At 42.1% G+C, this 19,356-nt stretch overlaps 1 protein-coding gene and 1 long non-coding RNA gene across 3 annotated transcripts; both read left to right on the top strand.

The window, feature by feature from the left end:
- Positions 1-307: 307 nt before the first annotated feature.
- LOC135905740 (uncharacterized) lies at positions 308-18,698 on the top strand. 2 transcript variants are annotated; one of them, XR_010565464.1, is made up of 4 exons: positions 308-473; positions 4,106-4,157; positions 6,828-6,925; positions 9,349-18,698. It is a non-coding gene; the product is annotated as an uncharacterized lncRNA (long non-coding RNA). The 2 variants fall into 2 exon arrangements; XR_010565463.1 differs by lacking the exon at positions 6,828-6,925.
- Positions 531-2,649, top strand: LOC135905739 (man(5)GlcNAc(2)-PP-dolichol translocation protein RFT1). Its single transcript, XM_065436755.1, has one exon. It carries the CDS (start codon positions 871-873, stop codon positions 2,539-2,541), a length of 1,671 nt encoding a protein of 556 aa, XP_065292827.1. The 5' UTR covers positions 531-870; the 3' UTR covers positions 2,542-2,649.
- Positions 18,699-19,356: the final 658 nt, after the last annotated feature.

The following is a 19,356-nucleotide window of genomic DNA, read 5'->3' as shown; positions in this document are numbered from 1 at the left end:
GACATTCTTTTTACGCAAAATTTAGCGATAGACAGGGCGCATATATGCATTGCAAAGCCAGTAGACCACTTTAACGCTACATAGCTTGCGATATCCAAACCGCAAAGTTTCTCGACTCACGCGCTCTTGACGAAAAAAATGTGTTTAAGGCATGGCAGCTGAAAGAAGCCGACGTATCCTTCAATACGTACGGCTCGAGCCACCCATACCCGAAGCATAAACGAAGGGAACGACCGCGCGCGGCAGCCGAGCGAGCCGGAGCGAGCCGCGTCCTGGCCGTGACGTCACACGCGAGAGGGCTCCACTCCTAGTTCTCGCCGCTAGTAGCCTTCGAGATGTGTTATTGTTATCAGCAGCGCCCATCGCTGAGGCGTGAATTTGGGACATCACCTATTCATTAAAGTGAGTCCAAATTAAGAAATTAGTCTTGAAGTGCAGGAAGTAAACGAACTAAACAGACAAAAAGGATACAAGTGAGTGTGGTTGGAGGAACGGATTAAGAAGCCGCGAATGCATCTGCAGTTGGGAAACAATGGGTTCAATATGGCAGCGTCCATACTGTGTGGACTGGTGTTGACGTTGCAGACCATGGATTGCAGACGGCGTTTTGAGCTGCGATTGCTTTCTGTGGTATGTTTCTGGTGTGCAGCTGCGCTACTATTGGCACTCCGGACTAATGAAATACGTTTTTAGTAACCTCTTCTTCATCGTGTTCTTGCAACATCAGCGGGTTATTTTTCTGCGGCCTCAGCTACAACGCTTCTCTGGTGCGGCCACGTAACGAACATTGGACGACGACGGGTTTGCCCAGTTCTCTGTGTTCTCAGCTTGCTTTACTGGGTCGGTAACGTATTTAAATTGCCATTAAAAATGGCAGAGAAGAACCTTATGGCAAAAGCCACAAAAGCAGCGTCGTACAACATCATTCTGCAGTTGACTCTGCGTGTTTTAACGTTCGTGCTGAATGCATACATCTTGCGACACATCACCAAAGACCTGTTGGGGGTTATCAATGTGCGGTTGATGCTTCTGTACACAACTGTGCAATTCCTGAGCAGGGAGCCTTTCCGTCGATCCTGTTTGAGTGATACGGACAACCAAAACTGGCCTGCCATCATCAATGTAACCTGGCTGTGCCTTCCCGTTTGTATCTTTATTGGTGGCATTATGAGCTTTGTATGGTTGTTCGTTCTGGAGCGGCCTGAACCCTTGGTGGCGAGTGGCTACACGATGGGCGTACACTGTGTGGTCATCTCTGTTGTTATCGAAGTGCTTGCTGAACCTCTGTACGTTATAAGTCAAGCGTTCCACTACATAAAGTTCAAAATATTTTTCGTGGGGAGTGGCATTACCTTACGGTGTGTCATAATGGCAGTACTCGTTGCCTTCGACCCACGGAATGCGATTTGGGCTTACAGCGTGGCACAACTAATATCATCTGCCTATTATACTGTTGTTCTTTATGCTTACTTCACGTTTGAATCAAGGCGATTGCGCCACGGCGGTGAAGATAAATCAGAAGACTCCAGCCGCAAATGTAATGAACACGCACTACCTTTCACCAGTGCATTTGATATCATTCCTTTCATTGGCAGTAATGGTACACAGCTTGACCGAAACATCACAAAACTTACTTGGAGTTTTATGAAGCAAACAGTGTTCAAGCAGCTCTTGACTGAAGGTGAACGTTATATCATGACTGTTTTCAGCATTCTGTCTTTTGCTGAACAGGGTGTGTATGACATTGTCAACAACCTTGGATCCCTAACAGCCCGTCTTGTCTTTCAGCCAATTGAAGAAAGCAGCTATGTGTTCTTTGCTCAGGTAGTACAGCGTGATGTGCCACCCAGCCAGCAAAATGTGGACAGTGTCATGTTAAGTGTATTAACATTGAAACAGCTTCTGAAGTTACTGGCTCACATTGGACTCATTATTTTCACTTTCGGTCAAGCCTACTCTAGTCTTCTCCTACATTTGTATGGTGGCAGTGCACTGAGTGACAGTCTAGCACCTCTGCTACTTAGGTGGCACTGTGCATACATTGTATTAATTGCTATCAATGGAATCACTGAGTGCTTTGTGTTTGCTGCTATGAGTAAGGAACAGCTGGACCAGCATAACCGCAGGCTTGCCCTTTTTTCAGTGCTATTCCTATTTATTGCGTACCTTCTGACCACCTTGTTTGGTGCTATTGGATTCATTCTGGCAAACTGTTTTAACATGATTGCACGTGTTGGTTACAGTACATTCTATATAAGCGCATACTATGCCAAAACTCAATACCGTCCATTGCACGGTATTCTTCCTAGTGCACGTGTGCTTGGTACTGCTGTGTTTAGTTATCTTGTGACCACAATTTCAGAAGCAATGTTCTGCTGTCATGCTGGATTCGTTTACCTTTTGTTGCATGCTGCTGTTGGTGCACTGTGCTTGCTTGTGTTCTTGGCTGTCATCTATATAGAGGAGAAAGAACTAATAGCATTCCTCAAAACATGTTGGCATGACAGAAGCTTTGGAAAAAAATCTGAAAAGGTACAGTAGCAACAGTGTTGTTTTCCTATTGATAGTTATCATGTTTTCTTGGTAAACCATGTGCTTAAAAGTGGAAGCATGCAGTGCTTATGTTTAATTAAAGGAATGCTGCTTTTAGGAGGCGTTTTACTCAATTTGTTAGCTTTACGAGGGCTGCAATTTGTAGAGATTCCTTCTGCTCGATTCTAGGCCACTCTTATCATCCACTACTTACAAACAGCTCATCCCATTGATAATGCAGGCGGTGCGTCACTCTGACTACTGACGAAGCACGAGAAGGAATAGCATTGGAAAAGGCATCACTACATATCGTAGCCCACCATACTAATCAATTTTGTGCTGTGCACGCAGTAAGATTTCTAATTTTTTCATCTGATCGTATTTCTTTGTGTCACTGTTTTATGTGTTATCACTACAATGTTGGAATGTTGCTTCTACAGTCATTTTGTACTACCAGAAAATTGGCTGCTTCAAACAAGCAATCAACTACCCCTTCATCCCAGGAGCAGTTCTGGAGTACAGACTGCAAAAATGTGGAATTCAAGAAGTCCATAACCTCCTTAAACTGCAGCCACATATTGCATGCGAACATTTGTGCTTTTTTAAATAAGAGCATGAAAAAAGTCATAGTTTCGCCAGTGCTGCCAATTTAGTAGATGAAATTATGGTGTATGTAAATGCAATGTGTACTAGTAAGTGTGAAATGGTGTGATCAATATCTGGGCACTAAAACATCCCATTTGCTAGCATTACAAACTGGCTATAGCTTTGCACTCAAATATTGTTTTCGAAACAGCTTGTGCTCCACTTTATTGAGTCATTCAGGCCTGGACAATATTGCTTGTCTGGTTGTAGTCATCATCATTGTCTTCCTTAATACTAGTACTGAATTCAGGGCCAATGTAGTGCAACATTTAATTTTACTTGATCATATTCCTTTCTTATCATCCACTGTTATCAACCAGCCTATGCTGGTGGTAATGTAGGTGGAGCGCCACTTGGACCATTTGCAAAGCGTGAAAAGAAAAAAAATTCGAATATAATCATCATATCTCAGCCCTGGTTTCTATCGCCTGACCTCCTACCCTATCTATTTTTTCGTTGCCATAGGGGTATGCTTTAGCCACATCAAAGACCCGCATGTCTGAGTCCGGCCTTTCATTCATTTACACTTTGTAGTAGTTATTTAATCACTCTGCTTTTTTGTTACGTGGAGTTCCTCTACATTTTTGCAAAAGATGGTTTTAGCACACATATGCGACACATATTTTTGAGTGGTTAGTGGCATTATTCACAACATCCACACATTTTATGCACTTACTAACATGCTCTGCCTCACCATAATTGCTGAGAGCACTTGCTGGCATCAGGTGACTGAAGTACCTCAGTGAACAGGGCACTGGTTTCAGAAGGAAGAGATCACTGGTTTAACTCTGCCAAAGTGTTTCTTATACTATATATTTTATACTCCGCGACGATTTGTTTCTTAGTAAAACTTCTAGAGCATGCTGCAAAAACTCTACTGAAACCTGGTTCATGGCACTTATGTTAACCCTTTCACTGCCCCTCCCAGGATAACTCAGGCACCCACCCTCGAACAACCCCTGCCACTCCCAAGTATACTCGTTTGTATTTTTACTGCACTCCCTCTCTCTCCAAAAGCAACCCATGCAAAGAGAACATTGCGTACATATTGTGCTATTTATAGAAAGTTTATATAAACACACAAAAAACTTTTAAGTGAAATTTCTGACTGCAGGAACGTGATCGGGCATCGTTGTTCAGAGCACACGTTCGGTTGCGCTGCATGGAATTGGCCTAGGCCACACACGCTTCGTCAGCTGCTTGAAGTCGGCACGGTCTAGGCCAATCTCATTCAGAGCAACCAAACGCATGCTCCAAACGATTCCCGATCGTGCCGTGCCCCTGGTGGACCAAATGTCTCAGGGCTATGTCACTGTCTCGACAGAACAGCCATGGCAAGCCAATGTGGCAGATCTGTCCACACTTTCACATTTCTTTCACTGTAAAATATAGTCTATACATTTGCCTTTGTGTTGACATGAAATTTGGTTTTGATCACATATTTCATGCCTATTTAAATGCACACCAAAGGAAAACATTAAATCAGTTTAGACTGATAAAGTATTTTTCAAAACTCATTTTGTTTATTTCATGGTAAGAAGTTGGTTATTACAAGAAAATATGAATGTCAAAGTTTCATTTTTCTACATTGCACTGTTTTGTAGTGCACAAATGGCTTTAGAGAAAAACAATACAGAGATAGAGCGCTTTGTCCTCTTTACTATTTTTTCCTTAAGCAATCCACGCAATGCACAAAACACTGCCATAAACTGTTAACTTGCCCAAGCTTCCACCCTTGCATGTTTCATTTTTTTAAATTTTACACTGGAATGCCAATGCCAGTACATCAGTGTGATGTTATGGATTTGAAACAATTTTTTCGTATTTGGGCCACTGTGGCTTAGCAAAAGTTCTTCAAACTTGCTAACTCGAGTCTTTGGCTTCTTTAGCATTCAGTGTAGTCCACCTTTACCAATAACAAGTTAACTGGGCCTGAACAGAAACCGTCAAAATCCATGGTGTCATGGCAAGCTGGTGCAAGAACTTCAAGACTACACTACCACCCATCTTTTGTTTTTACACCTTCTCCAGCTTACCAAGCCTTTTGTCATGGTAAAAGTGGCTTTGTTGGTGTTCAATAAGATGAGTTACTAATGCAGCTCAATTAACCTTTGTCTTTAGTGTACCCTTCAACTTGTTACATGATGGAATTTTGCATTTATACTCTTCAGTGTCATTGTCGTCATCAGCCTGTTTTATGCCCACTGCAGGACGAAGGCCTCTCCCTGTTATCTCCAATTACCCCTGTCCTACGCCAACCGATTCCAACTAGCGCCTGTGAATTTCCTAATTTCATCGCTCCACCTAGTCTTCTGCCATCCTCAACTGCGTTTCCCTTCTCTTGGCACCCATTCTGTAACCGTAATGGTCCAACGGTTACCTAGCTGGCGCATTACATGTCCTGCCCAGCTCCATTTTTTTCTCCTGATGTCTATTAGAATATCGTCTATACCCGTTTGCTCTCTGATCCAATTCACTCTTTTTCTTTCTCTTAATGTTATGCCGAGCAATTTTCGTTCCATCGCTCTTTGTGCAGTCCTTAACTTGTTCTCAAGTTTCTTTGTCAGTCTCCAAGTCTCGGCCCCATATGTCAGCACTGGTAAAATGTACTGATTATACACCTTCCTTTTCAATGATAATGGTAAGCTTCTAGTCAGGAGCTGAAAATGTTTGCTGTATGTGATTCAATCCATTTTAATTCATCGATGAATTTCCATCTCATGATCAGGGTTCCCTGTGATTAGTTGACCTAGGGCAACATACTCCTTCACAGACTCTAGAGGCTGACTGGTGATCCCAAATTCTTGTTCCCTTGCCAGGTTATTCATCATTATCTTTGTCTTTTGCATAATAATCTTCAGTCCCACTCTTACACCCTCTCTGTTAAGGTCCCCAATCATTTGTTGTAACTCGTCTGCAGTGTTGCTGAATAGAACAGTGTCATCGGCAAACTGAAGGTTGCTGAGATATTCGCCATTGATCCTTACTCCTAAGACTTCCCAGTTTAATAGCTTGAATACTTCTTCCAAGCACGCAGTGAATAGCATTGTAGAGATTGTGTCTCCCTGTCTGACCCCTTTCTTTATAGGTATCTTCCTACTTTTCTTGTGTAGAATATAAGGGGCTGTGGAATCTCTATAGATATTTCCCAAGGTATTTACGTAAGTGGTCTGTACTCCTTGATTATGCAATGCCTCTATGACTGCTGGTATCTGTGCTGAATCAAATGCCTTTTCGTAATCTATGAAAGCCATATAGAGAGGCTTATTGTAGTCTGCGGATTTCTCGATAATCGGATTAATGACACGGATGTGATCCATTGTAGAGTATCCCTTCCTGAAGCCGACCTGTTCCCTTGGTTGACTAAATCCAGTGTTACCCTTATTCTATTGGACATTATTTTGGTAAATATTTCATATAATACTGGGAGTAAGCTAATGGGCCTATAATTTTTTTATTCCTTAACGCCTCCCTTTTTGTGGATTGGTATAACGTTTGCATTCTTACAGTTTTATGGAACCCTTGCAGTCAATAGACACTTCCTATAAAGTGCTGCCAGTTTTCCAAGCATTATGTCTTTATATCTTTGATTAAATCGACTATTATTCCATCTTCTCCTGACCCTCTTCCTTGTTTCATGTCCTTGCAAGGCCCTTCTGACCTCATCGCTACTTATAGGAGGAGTTTGTATATCCTGTGCATTACTGTTTCCAATGGAGGTATCCTGACTCCTCTGGGTATTGTACAGGTCAGTATAGAATTCTTCTGTTTCTTTTATTATATCTTCTAGATTGCTGATGATATTACCCTGCTTATCTTTCAGTGCATACATCTTGGTTTGTCCTATGCCAAGTTTCTTTCCCACTGACTTCAGGCTGCGTCCATTTCTTACGGCTTCTTCAGTCTTTCTCATGTTATAGTTTCGAATATCACTTATTTTCACCTTGTTGATCAGTTTTTACAGTTCTGCGAATCCTATCTTATCTCTTGAGTTGGACATTATCATTTTTTGTCGTTTCTTTATTGGGTCGTTTGTTACTTGGGAGAGCTTGCCTACTGGTTGCCTTGGTGCCTTGCCTCCCTCTTCAATTGCTGCCTCTGAGGCCAGCCTAGTTGCAGTTTCATTCATTAGCTCTATTTCGTCATCATCTTTCTGTTCTAAGGCTGCATATTTGTTTGCAAGTACCAGCCTAAATTTGTCTGATTTTACCCTTACTGCCTCTAGGTTGACCTGTTTCTTCTTGACTAATTTTATTCTTTCTCTCTTGAAATTGAGGTGAATCCTAGCCCTCACTAACCTATGGTCACTGCACTTTACCCTACCTTACCCTTCTATATCATGCGCTATGCTAGGATTGGCAGAAAGTATGAAGTCAATTTCATTTCTTGTTTAGCCATTAGAGATTTTCCAGGTCTACTTTCTGTTGCTACGCTTCCTGAAAAAGCTGTTCATTATTCTCAGCTTATTGCTTTCGGCGAATTCTACCAGCATCTCTCCTCTATCGTTTCTAGAATCGATGCCGTAGTTACCAATTGCTTGTTCACCAGCCTGCTTTATCCCCACTTTTGCATTGAAGTCAGCCATTACGACAGTATACTGAGTTTGCGCTTTTCTCATCGCAAATTTAATAAATTCATAAAACTGATCTAGTTTGTCATCGTCGTGGCTGGATGTTAGAGCATGGGTTTGTACTACCTTGAATCTATACCTCTCATTAAGCTTGATTACGACTGCAGCTACCCTCTCGTTGATGCTGTAGAATTCATCAATGTTGCCCGCTATATCCTTATGAATTAGGAATCCTACCCCGTATTGCTTCTTATCTAGGAGACCTCTATAGCAGAGGACATGTCTGTTATTCAGCATTGTATTAGCCTCACCACTTCTTCTAATCTCACTAAGGCCAATGATATCCCAAATAATGTCTGATAGTTCCTCAAAGAATCCTGCTAAGCTAGCCTCACTTGAGAGGGTTTGGGTGTTAAACGTTGCTAGGGTCAGTTTCCATTGGCGGCCTGTCCGGACCCAGAGATTCTTAGCACCCTCTGCTGCGTTACAGGGATGACCACTGCCTTGGTCAGGTGCTCCGCAGCTGCTGGGGACTGAGGGCCATTGGGTAATTGAGTGAGTAATTTGGGGAGGGAGTGGCTGAATACTGCACCAGGGAGGCCAATTCCTGTTTTGGTGAGGGAGTTTCTTGTTGAAGCAGCGCTAAAGGAAGAGAAAAAGTGATGAGAAGGTTTGTAGTAGCACGCAAACAATAAGAAATAAATAACGTAACGTAAAAAAAAAGTTGTTTGCTTTTAGTTATTTCTTCTACATTTGCACTTATATTCGTTTTCACGGGGTTTTGTTTGTACTCCTGTAGACCACAAGCATGTATTCGGAACTGTGAATGGTCGTCGGTACTCCTGTAGGGTTTGCCTAGCCGAGTTCATGGCTGTGTGTGCACGTGCGATTCCAGAACTACGAGGCCAGAACCTCTTGGAAATCGTTCTATATTGAGTTACGCATCGCAATCAGGAAAACACATCTATCGCTGATAAATGAAAGATGTTTTTAGGCATGTAGGGCCCTCTGGGCTGTACTTGTGGGCGATAAGATAGCCTTGCTGCCTGTGGGATTATCTGACTGAGCAATGTAGAATGCTCGGTTGCCATAGTTGAAAGTTTGAATCCCTCGATAGGTTTTTTTTTTTTTTTTTTGGCGATGCTGAGCTTGAAATTCACCTCCTGCAGTGCACAACGTCTGCAGGCTTGGAGGGACGCCTGTCACCGGCAAAAGATGCCGAGAGCAAGTGGGGCTATACTCTTCAGTGTATGCAGACTGCAAATATGAATGGGTGTCTAGAATATTTATCAGCATAGCAAAGAATGAACTTATCTTGCAGAAGGAGTCTGAAACACTACTGTTCTACAATATCTACAGTAAACTCCCATTAAGGTGAACTTGAAGAAACTGTGAAATCTGTTCACCTTACCAGAAGCTTGTCCTAATATAATTGGTCCACAAAACAAACTGTACCATCCCTTCACGGTGGGATCGTAGATGGCACTGGAGTGGGCATGGAAGTGGCCAGTCTTCCAGCATGTCTCGAGTTTTTAAGTTCTATGTTCTTCAGCTTTTTCTATCCCTGGTCACCTTCATGTGCCTGCTTGCCAACTATGCAGGCACACACCGTGCGTGATCCTGGTATCATCAACATATTGTCTAAGGCTGATGTCAACACTTGGACCATTGCTGACCTGCCTGTCATTAGCTACAGCCGCGGCCTCCACACCTGCCTGGCCTTTAAATTGCCAATGCTTCGTCTGTCCTTTCAGTGGGGATGGGGGCGGCCATTCAGCCAAGATGTCTCAAGTTTTGAAATTCTACGCTCCGCAGAATCTTTATCCCTGATCACCTTCACATGCCTGCTGCTGGCCCGCATCCACTGCTTGCCAACTGTGCAAGCACATGCCATGATGGTTCCTGGTATACCCAACCTATTGTCTAAGGCTGATGTCAACATTGGACCATTGCTGACCTGCCCGTCATCTTGACGTCATCAGCTACAGCAGCACCCCTCTGCACCTGCCTGACCTTTAAATTGCCAGGGCTTCGTCCGTCCTTTCAGTGGGCATGGAGCGGCCATCCTGCCAAAACGTCTCAAGTTTTGAAATTCTATGCTCCACAGGTGCGTAACCAGCCTACTCTTTAAGCTAAGCGATCTGACAATTGTTTTTTATTGCTGCTTCCATGCCCAAGTGTGCCTTTTTGACTCTGTCGAAATGTGTTGGTGTCACATTCTTGTTGCTTCACTCATGTGACATCGAAACAAACCCTGGCCCTTGATCTAATCCTACAAAGCCAATTGATAATGCAGGTACACCTGAGCAAGTGGCAGAATTATTTCGGATGTTAAAAGACATTAAAAAGCAGAACACTGAGCTTTCCCAAGGTCAGACAGACCTGAAATCTGATGTTAGTGTTATTAAGTCTAGCCACAAAGCCATTCAATCCAAACTAACAAAGAGTTTCAAATGCCTTGATTTGCTAGAAAACCAGGCGAAGCTGCTCGAAGAAGTTATGAGTGACTTGACCTATGTCTGTGGTTCTACTGATTACCTGAAACTGCGGCTCATTTGAACGATTATGAAGACCACTCAAGACGTAACAATTTGATTTTCCACAGCCTTCCTGACAGCCACAAATACTGGCAACAAACCAAGCAAAACACTATTGCGGAAATTTCTTTCGTCCTGGGAATGGCTTGCCTTCCAGTGCCGTTGAATGTACCCATTGTCTGGGAGTTCCACAAATTCAAAATTTCGCCCAATTATCATGAAAATCAAAGATTTTAAAAAAAGAGAGAGGGGGCTCACAATTTAAACTGAAACCACTAAACATTTCTGTGTCAGGATTTTTGCAATGCGATTCAGCAACTAAGAAAAAAGTTTCTTGATTTTGCCAAAGCACCACCAGAGCCATGCTTATTTCAGCTAAAGTACAAGAAGCTCCTTATGAGCAGCAAATGCTTCATGTTTTACTCAGCATCAGATCGTTTCAAAGAAGTCGAGCAGCCTTCCAGCTCAGTACGTGCACTTAGCAAATGTAGCTACACATGAAAAAATATGCAATCGCTCAATGCACCTGTATAGGATTGCACGAGAGGACCTTGTGCCTCTCCGTCATTCACATACGTGAATGTATTTCTTGGTAATGCATGCACTGTACTGAACAAACGCGATGTTTTCGACTCTTTAATCGATTCTTGTGAAGCAGATGTTATTGCCCTAACTGAAACTTGGTTACACCCTAATATAGACCATCACAAAAGTTTTAATGATGCTTAACGTTTCACAATTCATCATTGTGATCGAGCTACACGCGTTAGGGCATTGTGCTCTTAGCCTCTAAAAAGTCTTTAACGTCTCGCTTTAGTCATATCGATTCCCAGCTTGAATCTGTCTGGGCATGTATCGAATCAAGCCATCGTAGGTTCATTTTTGGTGCATGCTACTACTCACCTTCCTATTCTTCTGAGTTTATTAATGAGCTACATGATGTCCTTAGCCTTATTAGTAACCAATTTCCAAATGCTCCTAATTTTCTTATGGGTGATATTAATTTTTCCAACATATCGTAATCTTCTGTGCCTCCCACTTCTAATTCACCCTCAGCTGAAACCAGTAATTTCTTTCACCTTTGTTCATAGTTCTAGCTAGCACTGTTTGTCTCACATTTGACCTGAATTTCGGGAGAGACCACTAATCTTTTAGCTTTAGTACTGACATCATGCTCTTAACTGGTGTCTGATATTTTGTGCATGCCAGGTCTAAGTGATCATTTATCATTAGAATTCAGCATTAATATTTCTATTTCAAAGCCTCGTGCACTCACAAAAATAATCTTAAACTCCAATAAGGCTAATTTCGCTGCCATCAACCGTGAGTTGCCCCATTTTCTTGATCTACTCCTCGACAACTTCGGTGGATGCTCTGTTAATGACAACTGGCAATTATTTAAAGGCGACGTGCATGAACTAACAAGCAAATATGTCCCCCTGTGCAACATCTCTTATAATATAAAAGCCCCCTGTACAATGCAAATTTAAAACAACTTGCTGATAGAAAGGAACATGCATTTAGCACCGCCAAGTATTCCACATCAGAAGCCCATTGGAGTGTCTACCACAGTGCCAATCGCACTTATGTAGAAGCTTCAAAAGCAGCGAAAAATAACATTTTAAAAGTGACACTACCCTCCACGTTGACCAGTGATCCATAAAAGTTTTGGCGCATAATTCTTCTGCTTATGACACTATCAGCCTTGTTCATTCTACTGGGAACCTTATACTGGACGATGGCTGTCCATCCATTTTTCACAACACAATTTCTAATAACTTTATTACTATACTTCTAATCCCCCCATTCAAATGTTCCCATCACCCGTGTGCCTTGCTATGGACCCAATAATCATTGAACCAGGCAATACTAAAGTAATAAACTGTGTTAGGATATCTGCTAGCCCTGGTGCGGACCGCATTAGTGCTAAGTTTTAAAGAAGTGCCGCTGTGTACTCGTCCCTGATTCTTTCAAAAAATTTTCAGCAGTCACTCGACAGTCATTGTGTTCTTACAGGTTGCAAGATCAGGAAGGCGATTCCACTCCACAAGTCGAGTAACAAGCATTCACCTATCAATTACCACGCCATCCTGCTAATTAGCATCCCCTGTAAAATGTTCTAACATATACTGTCATCACAATTAACTAAGTTTTTTTACTCCATCTTGATCTTTTCACCAGCACATCACAGTTTTTGTAAATCATTTTCTCAGGAAACTCCCAACTTCTTTCCTTCACTCACAAATTTCACCAAATTTTACACCATTTTTCGATTGCCGACTGCATTTTTCTCGATTACTCGAAAGACTTTGATCAAGTGTGTCATAATCTACTACTTTGCAAGCTAAGCAAATTAAATATAGGTGCTCATCTCATTACTTGGTTTGAGTGCTACGTTACTAATCGCATTCAGTTTGTTGCATGCAATGGCACAAGGTCTTCCAGCAAGCTTGTTCATTCTGGAGTACCACAGGGGTCCGATAAAGGTCCTTTGCTGTTCTTAATATATATTAATGACCTCCCAAATTGTGCTTCTTCTAATATTCGCCTATTTGCTGAAGATTGTATTATATTTAGGGAAATTAACAACAATAACGACAATACTGCTTTACAAAGCACTCTAGATGCTGTGATCTAGATGCTGTATGTAATTGGTGTAACACATGGCTCATGGGGCTTAAACCTAATAAGTGCGTAGCGCTCCTCTTAATTTGATCTGCCGCTACCTCTCCCTGCTATTTTCTCAATAACCTGTTTCTTCTTACCGTTATCTTGGTGTTCACATTACCTCAGAGCTTACTGGACATTACACATCACCAGTGTTGTTAACGATGCTAACCACATGTTAGGTTACCTTTGCCGTAACTTCTCTTCTGCCCCTTCTCTCAAATTGTTCCTCTACAAAACTGTTGGCAGAAGTAAACTTGAATATGTGGCCTCCATATGGGATCCATTTACTAGTAAACTTTTAACGTAATTGAACTTGTTCAGAATAATGCTGCCAGATTTATCGCTAACTATAACCACACAGCAAGTGTCACGTTTATAAAAAATGCCCTTGAACTGGCCTCACTTGCATCCAACCGCACAATCTCCAGGCTTTCCTTATTTCACAAAATCTATTACCATATCCCACAGCTTCGATTTGAGCCACTGTGGCCACATTTTGATGGAGGCGAAATGCAAAAACGCCCATGTCCCATACTTTGGGGGCACATTAAAGATCCCCAGGTGGTCGAAATTTCTGGAGTCCTCTACTACGGCATGCCTCACAATCATATCAAGGTTTTGGCATGTAACACCCCAGAATTTAATATTTTAGAATTTAATATTTTTTTTTTTTATCTCCGATTTGATCTACTTTCACCAACCACTTTTATTTCTTCACACCTTGACCATAGTAATAAAATCAGTATCAACATGTCGCACGAAAACTTTCTGTTCATTTATCCCACGGACTTCGGAGAACTGGAACCACCTTCCCAGATCGGTCGCCTGCATACAAGGCATTGTTCGTTTTCATGAATCATTAGCTAACGTTGTATAACCAGGAATTTTCATGTACAACCAAGAACTTCCTGCAAGAAATCATTAGTTGTGACTATTAGCTAATATTGTATAACCATGAATTTCAATTCTTTTACTCAATCCTAGCACTCCCCTCTGTAATTCCCTTGTGCCTTGAAGGTATCAATAAATGAAATGAAAAAGCAATAAACGAAACTATAGGTGATTAAAACCAAAAGGCAGGTAAAACGAGGCATTTATTGTGGAGGTGCGGACAAAAGTAATTACTATAACACAGGAGCTGTGGCCGAGCTGCATCCAAGTGCCCTCTAACAGCCTCAAGGGGAAACAAGAAATTGGATTACGCACGCATGCATGCAGGCTGGTGATCATAGAAGTTTAATCGCAATGCCCTGTAGCATCCTTGAGGCTGCTAGAAGGCAGTGGGAGGCCCTTTTGACCACAGCTCCCGTGTTCCGATTACATTTTTCGGCACCTGTGCCTGCATGATACAAAATATTGCTTTACGCACTCTTGTTTAAGCTATTAAGTAATTGTCGCTTGTCGGTGCTCTGCAAACCTGCGCACTGTCACAAATACTGACATTTCACCTAGCTTGCTCAAAATTTTTTTCTTACCTCTATGTTAAAGATGCACCGAACTATTCAGCTGCATCATGTCCGAATACCGCCAGTTCTTGTGGCTCCTGGGCAGTGCCCTCACTATCATTATCAGCCTGCAAGGGCACCTGGAAGATTTCCTCAAATGTTCTTTCTGTGGTGTCGGCCCTGCAAGTTTCTATGTCATCACTGATGCTGGTGTAATTGTTCATGTTCACAAAAAGACCATTTGCTTCTTGTGTAGCTAGGAGAGCTGTCTCCTACAAGTCTACGGATACAAACCTCTTGCTGAGCTAAGTAGCAGGTATCAGTAGCAGCTGCAGTGGTTTGACTTAATCAAATCTGTGGGTCTTATTAAAAAGCTTTTTTTTTTCTTTTCTTTTTTTTCTCCATTTCATCTGTGGAAAACAAACCAGAGTTCATGCAATGTTCTTCATATCTGAAAATTCGCCTTGAGCAGGTTTGTCTTAACAATATGCTATCTAGCATCTTAATAATGTTGTGCAGTAATTAAGGAGAAAAGCAAGTTTATGCATGATAATTATTCTTAGAGACATCATGAAAAGTGTGGACAAAATAATTTCTGCCATTGTGTATTCATAAAGGATAGAAGCTACATTAAAAGGCCCTCACCAGGCTGCATAGAACGTTTCAGTTATGCACTGGAAGTTACGACATGCCCTCTAGGGAGCATTCTACCGTGGAAATTTTTCAAACTGGTTGATTAATAGCCAAGATAGAAATATTTCAGTGCCACAAACCCATGATTTCAGAAGGCGAGCTTCACTGCCAACTTAGACGTGCTCTCCACTTGCCCCGTCTAGCCTCTGCAGGCGAAATTCCTTCCCTGCGTTCTCCCTGGAAGAGCTGGAAGATCGCGTGACAGATACGTCACAGACCCCACCTTCTTCTGTTTTCTTTCCCCCTCACTTTTCTGCTGCACGGCACACTTCCATGGATGGTCTCGCGCACCAGCTGTTGCATTTGTCTTGTTTCGCACAACGCACAATTTGGTGTGCTTTACACGAGAACGCCTGACTACCAATATAAGTAAGTACTACACCAACAATGAGGCAGACACAAGCAGATAATGGAGCATGATCGCACGCTGGAACACAATACAAAATGGCACATTTTCATTGTCTGCGTGCGTGACTGAACGACTAGGAAACAAGCAGACGAAACGGAAGTACATCTCTCTTGCTACGGTACGAAGTAAACCAAAAAGACGTAGACATTCAGTTTGTGTGTTTTGTTATTTCTCTAGACTTTAATTGGTCTATTGAAACAACAGATAACACAAATGAGAGATGTAGCCTTGAATAATTTTCGGAAGTTATGTGTCACCATGAGCAACGTCACAGCACAGACACGTAAGTAGGCCCACTTGTGCATATACATCGCCTAGTCAGCTGAGAGCACGGCCTCCGTGAGAAGGGCAGACGGCATTTGGTTTGAAATATAAGCTCTTTCCACGGTGCGTAGTGATGTAATACTTAGCAGACACAATCGTTAGCATGCATTGTGTGCACTGTGCTTGTCGGCTCAAAATGACCAGACCTGGTAAGGGTCCCTTTAAAGCGAATGGCAGTTTTTAAGTGAACAAGTAAAACTATTATCATTGAACTGACCTTATTAATTCTATATATTTTATTAAAGTATGAGATTCCAATGTGCATTTTGTCTTATCTGACTGTGGTTGTAAGCAGTAGCCAGTTCATGTATACTTGTTGAAGAAAATCTGGCTGTTGCATGCTATATTTAACACAGAACTGCATATTTGCGAGCTATTAACTTAAACACAGCTTGCAATGGTATTCAAAAGCACTACTATTTAATCTATGGCTTCAAGTGGTTAAAGAAACACTAGAGATGGTTTTACACTTATTTTCATCATCGTCATCATCGGCCTATTTATGTCCACTCCATGAAGAAGGCCTCTCCCTGCGTTCTCCAATTTACCCTGCCCTGTGTCAACCGTTCCCTACTAGCACACGCGAATTTCCTAATGTCATCGCCCCACCTACTGTTCTGCCATCCTCTACTGCGCTCCCCTTCTCTTGGTACCCATTCTGTAACCATAATGGTCCAACTGTTATATTACCTGTGCATTACATCACCCGTCCAGTGGCATTTTTTTCTCTTAATGTGAGTTAGAATATCGGCTATACCTGTTTGCTCTCTGGTCCAAACCGCTCTCTTTCTTTCTCGTAACGTTATGCCTAGTATTCGTCGTTCCATCGCACTTTGCGTGGTCCTGAACGTGTTCTCAAGCTTCTTTGTCAGTCTCCAAGTCAGCCCCATATGTCAGCACCGGTAAAATGCACTGATTGTACACCTTCCTTTTCAATGATGATGGGAAGCTTCCAGTCAGCAGCTGACAATATCTGCTATATGCGATCCTACCCATTTTTATTCTTCTATGAATTTCCTTCTCATGATCAGGGTTCGCGGTGATTAATTGACATAGGTAAACGTACTCCTTCACAGACTCTAGAGGCTAACTGCCGATCCTGAACTCATGTTCCCTTGCCCGGTTATTCACAATTATTTTTGTTTTCTGCATATTAATCTTGAACCCCACTCTTAAACTCTCTCTGTTAAGGTCTCCAATCATTTGTTGTAACTCGTCTGCATTGTTGTTGAATAGAACAATGTCATCGGCAAACCAAAGGCTGCTCAGGTATTCGCCATCGATCCTTACTCCTAAGCCTTCCCAGTTTAATAGCTTGTATACTTCTTCCAAGCACGCAGTGAATAGCAGTGGAGAGATAGTGTCTTCTTGTCTTACCCCTTTCTTTATACGTATCTTCTTACTTATCTTGTGTAGAATTAAGGTAGCTGTGGAATCTCTGTGGATATTTTCCAAGATATTTACGTAAGCGGTCTGTACTCTTCGATTCTGGGAATTGTATTGCGAGCATGGCGGTAGCAGGGCCATCAGTTGCTTCCACGCGCGAAATGTTCAAACCATGTCTGACTGATTGAAGACAGCACTACTGTAGGTTAAATGTGGCATAGTATTCCTGACTTTCTAGCGTATAGGCCCGCAGCGTTCCCGAAAAACTATGGGGCCTGTTCCCCCCCATTTTTTCCTTCTCATTAGCTCTAATATAAGCGCTGTCCAAAGCTGTAGAAAGGCTGAAGACACCTGTGGTAACTGTCAAGGTCGTCTGCTATGCACGAGGCTCAGAGCCATATTGTTCCAGCAGCCCGTCTCGCCACTCTTTAGTATTTACTCGAGAGCGTAAGTTTCAGACGGCAAGAGGCAGGCAGACACAACAACAAGCATATGATACGTGGCTCGGGGCTTCTCGGTAAGCGCTGAAAACGTTTTCCTTTTCTTACTTTTTTCACACAAGTTTTAAGTGCTGTTCAAATTCAACAAAATATATTGTGTACCTAGGCGCGTTCAAGGTCGCATGCATGCGCGAGATTTGGGAAACACACTTATTTTATTTGTTTCCAAAAGTTTCATTCCAGATCCCCTACAGGACACAAGTTGAAAAAGTGTTTGTAATTCCTGCAGTTGTAATGACATAATAGTGCGAAGTCAATTATGAAGACAAAGCTGTTGATATTTATTACAGTAGCTGCTTCCGGAGTGATTAGAGAGATGCCTGCAGATGCCGGAGATGCCTGAGAGATTAGGAGATGCCTGCAGCTTGGCTTTGCTTCATTACATTGGCGTAGCTAGAATATTATCCAAAATGGCTGCCAATGCCAAGCGCTTAAAGATCTCCTCTTTTGGTTGAAATGTATCCTAAGTCGCACCTTGCACATCACGCAGATTACATAATCACCTCAGCTTTGGGCGCATCTACGGGAACACCTACGCATTCAATTGGTCAGCGCTTGCTCGTGCCATTCGGTTATGAACGCTCCTCCTGATTTCATTGTCTCTGAAACAAATCCTGATAAATTCCGCCAGCTTATGAGTTCATGGTCCACTGCCTAACTTCAACAAAAAGCATGGTCTTTTTTTTTTTCAAGTTATATGTGTTCTGTGTGCTCTCTTGTTTATGAGCTCATTATGATTTCCCTTATTTGTCTTGTGTTTTTATCATATGACATTGGAGTAGATACTTTTGTATATTGTTTGCTGAAAGAACTGCATCTTTTGCCCTTTCTCTAATATGTATGTTGCCATCTCCTATTATTTTTGTGCAATTCTCTAATTTTCAAATAAAAAGTTGTGTATACATTTCTGTACGGTCTAGTATTCATGTATGTACATTGTGTTTTGTTATATACCCCTTATATGTACTCTTCTAGTCCTTCTGTGACGCCCCCCCCTTACCCAATGCCTCATAGGAGGCCCGTAAGGAAATCTTAAATAAATAAATAAGAGGCCAGCATCAGAGGTGGAGTGTTGTTTCTGCGTGCTAAGGAAGATGCGAGTTCAAAAACTAGTTCATTCTGGCATGTATGAATGCAGCCTCCCATGAAGCATCCCTCTGCCCTAACGCCCGTTGCATGGCTTTGAATGCACTTCCCAGCACAAAGTCACATCACCAGTCTGGGTCCGGATAATACTTGAGAGGACTGTTGTGGCACTTTGTTCTTGCATTTGCTTTAAATCCTCATGGATGCCAATATGACATAAGTGTGTATTTTATAAAAATGTATGAAATATAAATGCATTAACTTTGAGTACAGTCAATAGAAATATGAAGCTATAAACCAACCAACCAACCAACCAGATCTTGTGTTATTGACTTTTGATTCACAGAATTTCATGCCAGCACTGATGGAGTGGCTGGCCATTTTTATCTTTCAGTGTTTTTTAAATAAATTGGAGCTTTGAACCATGTATTAATGGGTGCCACCTCAAGCATTCATGCCAGGCTGCAACTATGATGTGTACATTTATTGAGGCCGTGAATTTTGTGTTCTAGTATACATGCATAGTTCCCTTGTCAGAGTGCGTAATCCTGTTAGGGAA

This window comes from Dermacentor albipictus, chromosome 1, assembly GCF_038994185.2.
Source record: "Dermacentor albipictus isolate Rhodes 1998 colony chromosome 1, USDA_Dalb.pri_finalv2, whole genome shotgun sequence".
Taxonomy (NCBI): Eukaryota; Metazoa; Arthropoda; class Arachnida; order Ixodida; family Ixodidae; genus Dermacentor; species Dermacentor albipictus.
The sequence above is the reverse complement of the archived record's forward strand: the minus strand, read 5'-3'. Positions and strand labels throughout refer to the sequence as shown.

Excerpts from the sequence above, each read along its gene's own strand:
- LOC135905739 (XM_065436755.1), top strand. The coding sequence starts at position 871 with ATGGCAGAGAAGAACCTTATGGCAAAAGCCACAAAAGCAGCGTCGTAC.